The 9,184-nt window shown below is 37.5% G+C and overlaps 3 protein-coding genes across 3 annotated transcripts; all 3 read left to right on the forward strand.

Annotated features, from left to right (window-relative positions):
- Positions 1–823: 823 nt before the first annotated feature.
- Positions 824–5,887, forward strand: RO3G_12979 (uncharacterized protein; the record flags this gene model as incomplete). Its single annotated transcript, XM_067667563.1, has 2 exons — positions 824–2,462; positions 2,622–5,887. 2 exons carry the CDS (start codon positions 824–826, stop codon positions 5,885–5,887), a joined length of 4,905 nt encoding a protein of 1,634 aa, XP_067523664.1.
- Positions 5,888–7,254: 1,367 nt separating this feature from the next.
- RO3G_12980 (uncharacterized protein) lies at positions 7,255–7,398 on the forward strand (the record flags this gene model as incomplete). The annotated part of the gene is made up of 1 exon (XM_067667564.1): positions 7,255–7,398. The coding sequence occupies one exon, from the start codon at positions 7,255–7,257 to the stop codon at positions 7,396–7,398; it is 144 nt and encodes a 47-aa protein (XP_067523665.1).
- A 310-nt stretch (positions 7,399–7,708) lies between these two features.
- On the forward strand, positions 7,709–8,489 carry RO3G_12981 (uncharacterized protein; the record flags this gene model as incomplete). The annotated part of the gene is made up of 2 exons (XM_067667565.1): positions 7,709–7,721; positions 7,870–8,489. The coding sequence occupies 2 exons, from the start codon at positions 7,709–7,711 to the stop codon at positions 8,487–8,489; spliced, it is 633 nt and encodes a 210-aa protein (XP_067523666.1).
- Between the last annotated feature and the right edge of the window lie 695 nt (positions 8,490–9,184).

Raw genomic sequence — 9,184 nt, forward strand, 5'->3', positions numbered from 1 at the left:
TAATATTAAATAAAGATATAACTTTTTTCAGTCTCGTTGAATTTTATAGTCTTTTTTATTCTTACGAGATAACACAATGTTTACTTTATAGAATGAATCTAATAGTGATAGTTTTATATAAAAAGAAGAAGAATATATTTTATTTAATAAAGATTTAAATTATTATCTTTTATCAATTTTAATATACTTCTTTTAGTTGTGATTATTCAATGTCCGTTAGATCAGACTCTGTTCTACAATATATGTAAATATCTTAGAAACTACCCTTATGGACAGCTTAAAGTACTATGGATACTGTTGTATCCACACAACTAATAAAGTGAACATTCATGGATAAACTTGGATACTACAGAATTATAGTCTAACCAGATCTCTATTAATAAACGTGAGAATTCTGCAATAGCCAATCTTGCCCTGTTGTCCTACCAGCGTTCTAAAAGACTATATCGGAACCTGATTACAACAACGGCAGTTCAATCCTATTCTATAATTATCGTTAGATCAATAGTTTAATTACTTCATTGTCCCTTGATTCGTCAAGTAGACAGCGGCTATTGATTATCCACTATCCTTCCTTATATTCCATATCATTCTTTTAACCGATCAATTGAAATAGCGGTAAAGACCCAGACATTCAAAAAGTATAAATACTCTCAATATTTTTTATTAATAAAGTCATATATAATCTTTAGTTTCACAACTATCGTCTTTTTGTAGTTTTTGTCTTCTATTTCATATTTGGCAAAACATTTTTTTTTGTGAATTCTTTATTGACTTTATTTTTAAAAACAACCCTCTTTTTATTACTACCTACCTTACCACTATGTCAAACTCAAATGACTTTAACTCTGCTGCTGCTGGTTCTTCCAGTAGTAATGATAAAACTTATCCTGATAACGCCCGTCGTATGTCAGATGTATCTACCTTATCTTCAGAGGCACAGTCCTCTGGAATGACCACGTCCGCAGTTTCTTCTGGTTCTTTTGAGCCTAGAATCGCAGCTCCATCCATCCACTCTTCTATTGAGGAGTTGGATTCCACCATCATCGGTGCCACCCAAGTTATCCTTAACTTGTCTGTTCGTCTTCTTTCCACGACCCCTGAGTCAGAGGAAGATAGCATGGTGCGCGCCAAGTACGAAGCCTGCTCCAAGGACCTAGAGAGACTAGTTCATACTAGATATCTCCTCCAACGAGCTATGACCCATGCTGTTCCTACCGCTTGGACTGGTGCACCTCAGGTTGCCCCTGCAGCCTTGAATGTTGTACCTCCAAACCTACCCCTCATGCAGTGGAAGGGTGCGGTCTTTGACCCATCTGCCCCTGTCTCTGTGGATGTTAAGCACTGCTTAAAAAAGTTTCAGGACGTGATGTTCGCACATGGTCTTGATCTTGATCAGCACTGGCTTCGTCTTCTCCCTCCCTGCTTGTCGTCTAGTCAACGTACTTGGCTTGATGAATATCAAGAAAAGGAGGATGTCCATACGTGGAGTCAGTTCAAAAAGGCTTTTACTGGCCATTATGGTGTTGGTTCGGCTGAAGAAAAGGCCACGTCTACAACGGAGTTGTTACGCATCTCCATGACTGCTGCTGAGACTGTTGACCAATACGTTGAACGTTTCAACAACCTCCGTCGCTTGGCACAGATCCAAGATCGCTGTGTCTTGACTCGTTGCTTTCTGATCGGTCTTCAGGCCGACATTTACAAGAAGGTGATCGTGTCCTTAGCCAATTGTACGGATGCGCAAAAAGAATCGGTCGACTACGTTGTCAAGTTGGCCAAGACTTTGTACCATTCATTGTACAAAGTACGTAGAGTTGCTAACGCTTCTCACACTTCTGCTGGCCCCTCCATGGTCAATGACTCCTCTTCTTCTGGTCGGAAGAAATCCTCTGCTTTTGTCTCTGGTTCTGCTGTTCGTGCTGCACCTTATCCAAAGGCTTCTAGGAAGTATTGCAGCTTCCATAAGACCACCACCCATAGCAACGATGAATGTCGTGCTATGAAGAAATCTTCCTCTCTTTCTCCTTCTTCGGGTTCTACCCAAGTTGATGTCTCCTCTGGTTCTGCTGCCTCTCAGTGGAATCCAAGAAACCAACCTTCCGGTTTGGGACGTCCGTGCCGCTCTTGTGGTGCTGACAACTGGCGTCCTGGTCATCGATGCAAAGGAAAGGGTCGCTCAACTGGCTCTTCGGCTGACGACTCTGATCTTGCTGGGCCTTCTCATTTGTTTCGCGGAATGAGTCGATCCCCTGCTTCTTCCTTGTCTTCCGTTGCCTCTTCTGGTAACGATGTTTCTGCCTCTGTTGGTTCTTCTGCTACTCCTACTACAAGTAGTAGTGATGCTTCTTCCGGTCGTAAGACTGATGCTGCTGGTCCCGTTGTCTCTGTTCCCGATTCGTCGGATGATATGGACATTGATGTTGCAGAAGCCCTTACTGTGGCTGAAGCTGCTCAGGCCTGTAAGTACATTACACATCACATCTTTTCTAAAGCGCCTTCAAACACTAATACGCTTTATGTTCCTATTATTGTAGAGCACATCAAAACATGGGCCATGATTGATACCGGTTCAACTTTTTCGTGTGTGTCTCCTTCGTTCTGTTCGTCGCTTGGTTTAGTTCCAACACCTAATCCAGGATCGATCAAGTTAGGACATAATAGTCCAAGTATTGTAAGCCGGTTAGGCATAATAAATCTTACTGTTTATTATAACCAAATCCGTTTGCCATATGAATTTGAAGTGTTTGATTTTAGCAGTGATGTCCCCATTTGTTTAGGACTTGACATTTTGCCTAAACTAAGAATAGGTTTAACAGGATTAGCCACTTCTTGGTTAAATTCTAATATTCCTAAAATACCTGATCCAGTTAACCCTGATGACTATAAGCCAAATGAAACTCCTGTTGGCACTAAACAGGAAAGACAGCAATTGATGAGCACTATTCAACCTTTGTTAGATGCTAATACGAGTATCCCCATGTCTTCTCATTGTAATTTACCTGGTGCTATCATTACTCTTGATACTGAACCCAATGCCTTTGCTTATCGAAGACAACCCGATATTGCTATTGCTAACAGAAAAATCATGGAAGACCAAATTCAAACTTGGTTGGATGATTGTGTCATTGAACCTGCTCCTTCCAATACTCGCTTCAATAACCCTATTTTTCTTGTTGGAAAAAAGGATGTTAACGGATTATACACTAAGAAAAGAGCAGTTATTGATCCACGTATGCTTAACCAACTCGTGAAGAATGTTGATAGAATGCCTTTACCTCTAATCAGTGATCTTCATCAACGTATGGGTTCTGCTACTATATTTACTACTTTCGACATACGAGCATGCTTTCATCGTTTTCTTATCCAAGAATCTGATAGACCTAAAACCGCATTTACTCATCCATTCACTGGTATGCAGTATCAATTTCGTCATTGTCCTTTTGGCTTGACAAGTACCGGTAACATTGTACAGCGTGTTCTTACAAATTTGTTCGCAGATCTTCCCTACACTGCACTCTATATTGAAGATCTATGTGTCTTCAGCTCTGGTGACATGAATCAACATATTGAGTATGTCCGTGAAGTGTTGAAACGTCTTACTGCTGCAAACTTAATTATTAATGTTGAAAAGACACATTTTGCACAAAGTTGTGTAAACATTCTTGGATGGACTATTGGTAACAATGGTTCTCTAATCCCTGATCAACGTAAACTGACAAATATACATTCTTGGCCCACACCTAAAACTGGTAGACAAGTCATGAGTTTTCTTGGATTTGCAAACTATTTCCGTAATAGTTTACCTATGTTTTCTCGCTTGACTGCTCCACTTGACCGGTTACGATCTCTTAATTCTTTAAAAGGAATTTGGAATGAAACCCATGAATGCAGTTTTCGTAACATTAAGGATGCCTTGGTGAATGCCCCAGTTATTCACATTCCTAACCTTAAGTACCCATTCTACGTCGCAACAGATGCTAGTGCTTATGGTATCGGCGGTGTCGTTTATCAAGTCATCGACCAAGTCATTCAATATAACGCCTTTGCTGCAAGATCTCTTTCTCCTACCGAACGTCGTTATCATACAAACAAACGAGAGTTGTTAGCGATTGTATTCATGTTTGAGAGATACAATAAATGGTTATATAACCGTCATTTTACCTTGACAACTGATCACAAAGCCTTGATTTACATCAAGAAGCAAGTTGTTCCAAATGCTGCCATGCTTGTTTGGTTTGAAACAATTTTCGAATATTCCTTTGATATTGTTCATTGTCCTGGCATTAAGAATATTATCCCAGACGCACTTAGTCGTTTATTCCCAGATGACAATAAACTGGAGGGGGGTAACAATGTCAACAATGTTGCCATCTACAGTATCCGTGGTAAAGAAAAAGAAAAAAGAAAACCAACTTTTAAAGAAAAATCTAAAAGTTATGAAACACAAACATATGCAGTCACTTCTGCAACATCATCATCATCATCAAAACCCTTATTGCATCGCGCTTTGCAATATGAAGATTATATCACACCTCCTCCTGAGGAAAGAAAAGATATAATATTAAAGGCTCACTTATTAGGCCATTATGGAATTAAAGCCATAGAACAAACCATTCATGGTGATAAACTCCATTGGACTAATTTACGTCAAGATATTCAGGATGTCATATCCAAGTGTCACGAATGTAAAATGTTTAATATTGCCAAAACAGGTTATCATCCCCCTAGAAGTATCCTACCTGACGGACCTCTAGATCATTGGGTTATGGACCTCGGCACTTTTAATATAACATCTACGAGCGGAAATAATTTCCTTCTTGTCATGGTTGATTTATTTTCTCGCTTTACTATCTTGAAAGCCATTCCTGATAAACAAGCTCTTACTATTGCCAAACAGCTTGTTGATATCTTCTGTACTTTCGGCTGGCCTAAGGTCATTGCTAGTGATAACGGAAAAGAGTTTACTGCTACCATCGTCACTGAACTTATTAATAACAGTGGTATCGATAAGAGAGTGTCTAACCCTTTTAATCCCCTTGGTAACTCAGTCAATGAAGCATTTGTAGGAATTGCTAAAAAGACTATTGTTAAACAGTTACAAGGAAGAAAAGAAGATTGGGATCTATATGTACCTGCAACCCAATATGCTATGAATCTGAAATATTCCAGACTTCATAAGAGTAGACCATATACAGTAATCTTCAATAAAGTACCAAATGATATGAAAGATTATTCTCATATTAAACCCACTCTTAGAAGTGAAGCTGTAGATTCTAAAGCAATAGAAAACAGACTTAAATATGCTACTGAAGTCGTTATCCCTGCTCTTGCTAAACGCATTAAGGAAACTCAGGATGTAGACAATGCATATTTTATGAAAACAAACAAAATCGTTCACACACCATTCCCACTCCATAGTGAAGTCATGATTAAAAATGTGAATAAGGAAAACAAAACTGATCCGTATTACGAAGGTCCTTTTTATATAAGTGGAATGACAACTAATGGCAGTTACATATTAGTTGACAAACAAAATAACCTCTTATCAAGAGATGTACCAACCTCACACTTAAAACTTATTGCATTACCCAGCAATAAAAGTGCAGAATCAATCGATGACCAACATTATGAGATTCAAGCAATTATACAACACAAAGGAACTCCAGGTAATTACCAGTACCTTGTTCATTGGAAAGGATACGATGATCCTATGGATTACACTTGGGAACCTACTTCTAGTTTTGATGATCGATCTTCAATTGAAACATATTGGGCTCGTCGTCAAGCAGGTAATAATACTGCTGTCTCAAAGAAAGCAAGATTACCCAAACGTACCGTTCCTACTCGTGATCATCACAGTAGAAGCAAGAGATCAAGACGTTAAATTGTCTCAGTAGTTGACCGTCTTTTTCCCTAAGACAATTTTTCCTAAAGAAGGTTTTTTTACTATCAGGTTTTTATGACAACTTACTACTACGATCTACCCTCAATTATACTATGTCTATTTATCTGCCCTATGATCATTATCGCACTTATTGTGTATGACAATTACTTTTTCCTGAATCTTCACTTATCCTTTTACCGTTTGCTTCAAACTAGAAGGGGGCAATGTTGTATCCACACAACTAATAAAGTGAACATTCATGGATAAACTTGGATACTACAGAATTATAGTCTAACCAGATCTCTATTAATAAACGTGAGAATTCTGCAATAGCCAATCTTGCCCTGTTGTCCTACCAGCGTTCTAAAAGACTATATCGGAACCTGATTACAACAACGGCAGTTCAATCCTATTCTATAATTATCGTTAGATCAATAGTTTAATTACTTCATTGTCCCTTGATTCGTCAAGTAGACAGCGGCTATTGATTATCCACTATCCTTCCTTATATTCCATATCATTCTTTTAACCGATCAATTGAAATAGCGGTAAAGACCCAGACATTCAAAAAGTATAAATACCCTCAATATTTTTATTAATAAAGTCATATATATAATCTTTAGTTTCACAACTATCGTCTTTTTGTAGTTTTTGTCTTCTATTTCATATTTGGCAAAACAGATACAATCCTGAGGATATCTATTTTCAACAAGTTAAAGATCCTAAGCACACTTCGAAGCTTGCTAAGCAATGGTTTGTGAATAACAACTTCAACAGTGATCATATCTATAGCTGGCCAGCCCAAAATCCCGATTTAAACCCCATTGAACACGTATGGCATCATCTTAAACTCAAGATGAGTGTATATGACACTAAGACTAAAGGTGTACATGAGTTATGGGAAAGAATAGAAAAAGAATGGAATAATTTTACAGTGAACGAGTGCAGACGATATATAGATAGCATGCCTGATCGTTGCAAAGCGGTTATTAAAGCTAAAGGGGGACATACTCGCTATTAAATAAAATTTATGTTCAAACGGAAAAATTGTCCCAGTGCGGTGTTTTTTTCTATTGCTGATTAACTCAGACGGCGTAAACTCCGAGCTCTGAGTTTTTGATATGATGTAGTACGGACTGCGGCCTTTCTAACGATTATAGAACTACCCGCATAGCCTAAGAATTGGTCGAGTTATGGAGTCGAAAGTAAAAAATGTTGAAACACTGGGACAATTAGTCCACCCACTGTATATCAAACGTTCCTCAAGCCTCTAAGCGCTCACCCCGAGTTCTGATTCTGAAACTGACCAACCTTCTACCACCCGTCCACCACCTCTCAAACAATCTCGTCCCAGCACTAGGACAGCGATGGATGTTGAAAAACTAACTGCGACCAGTAATCCCTTACTCCCTACACCATCACGACCGCCTGATGCCTCCTCCTCACTGGATAAGGCCCTCAAGGCCACAATACCGGATGTCTTTGCTCGTGCTTTACGAGGAGATGGTTAACCTCTTTGAGGTTAGATATCTGTCTGTCAATTTACGCTTTTTTTGTTATATTTTATATATAATTTCTGTTGTTTTCCCTTTAGTCTTGTTCATGCCAGGCAAGTCACTTCGTTGTAACACTTGAACTGTTGGTATATAAATAAATTCACCTTACCATACAAAAAAAAAATAAATACGAACTACGTCTGATTTTATAAAATTAATAATTGAGGAACCGAAGTTGCGCAATGTAAATTACTAAAGTTGTTTATGAGTACTGATGGCTATATAATACGTAGTGTTATATAGAGGTAGTTTTAAATTATATGACATGGAGATCTTGAGTAATCTTACATGAGATTTGAGTATTTAATAAGGAAAATACGACAACTTGGTTAAAGGATGAAGTTATTGAACGTGCATCACCTAATTCGGATTGGAATTCTCATTTAACATTGGCACCTAAGAAAGACTTGCTTGGTAACCTCACAGGACATCGACCCTGTCTTGATCCTCGCTTGTTAAATTCCATTCTCGTGTCAAACGATAGACATCCTATCCCAAAGATTGAAGAGATTTTCAATCGATTACAAGGATCAACTATCTTTACCACTCTTGATCTTCGACAAGCATTTCATCGATTCCAAATCTACGAACCCGATCTTGTTAAGACCACATTCACTTTTGAAGGTCAACAATACCAATTTAGAGGTTGTCCATTTCGATTGAAACATGGTGCTTCCCGTTATCAGCGAGTGATTAATATTATATTACGTGATTTACCTTATGCACAGGCTTTTGTTGATGATAGCATCATATTTTCCAAGTCTTATGAGGAACACATCACACATGTGCAAAACATAATTCAGAGATTAACTAAAGTGAACTTGATCCTTAACCCAGACAAATGTCATTTTGCGCAGTCTACTGTTTACTTGCTTGGTTTTTGTGTTGATGCCAAAGGGTCTCGACTCGATCCTCGTAAAGTTACAAACGCTTTGACTTGGCCAAGGCCTTCATCTGGAAAAGAGATTCATCGCTTTTTAGGACTGGTAAATTATTTTAGAAAATACTTGCCAAATATTTCTGAAGTCACTGTTGTAGAACAATAACTGATTGTAGTTGACATTAATAAATATAAGTCTTAATACAAGATCATAATTAAAATAAAATAAAATATAAGTTTATTTAAATAAGATCATACAATCAATTCCAATTAAACATGTTCTTTTAGAATATGTATTGTATTCATGAGAGTTCTTTGATAAGAAGAAGTATCAACTAAAACAACCAAATCCAATCCAATGTCAGGAATATTGCTAATCTTTCACATAATTGAAATAACGCGTAAAATAACGTTATTCAATTCAGTGAGGAATTCCCAGAATAAAAGATAATCTATGACAGACATACAAAAGAACAAATGAAAAGTTTTCATAATCATAATTATAGATAACACTTTGAAGTGTTTTAAGCATTTAAAATAGACAGAGAAGAATTAACGAGACCGAACAATAGTTCTAAAGTCGAATACTTTTATTAAAGAAAGATTCCAAGGCTATTTATAATAATTGAGCAAGACCTGAGATTAAATGACAAGAGATAGTTACGACCGATATGATTTGACATGTGTAAGAAAAATTTTATAAGCTGATGTAAATAATCAACTATTGAGATGAAAGTGAAACTTGGCTGTTCAGGGCAGTTGGTAATTATCAGGATCTATTCTTATTCAAACTCATTTGTAAAGATTTAGCTTAGAATAATAGGAGCTGTTATCTTATTGACATGTCAAAACATGACACAT

Source organism: Rhizopus delemar, genomic scaffold (genome assembly GCF_000149305.1).
Source record: "Rhizopus delemar RA 99-880 supercont3.11 genomic scaffold, whole genome shotgun sequence".
NCBI lineage: Eukaryota > Fungi > Mucoromycota > Mucoromycetes > Mucorales > Rhizopodaceae > Rhizopus > Rhizopus delemar.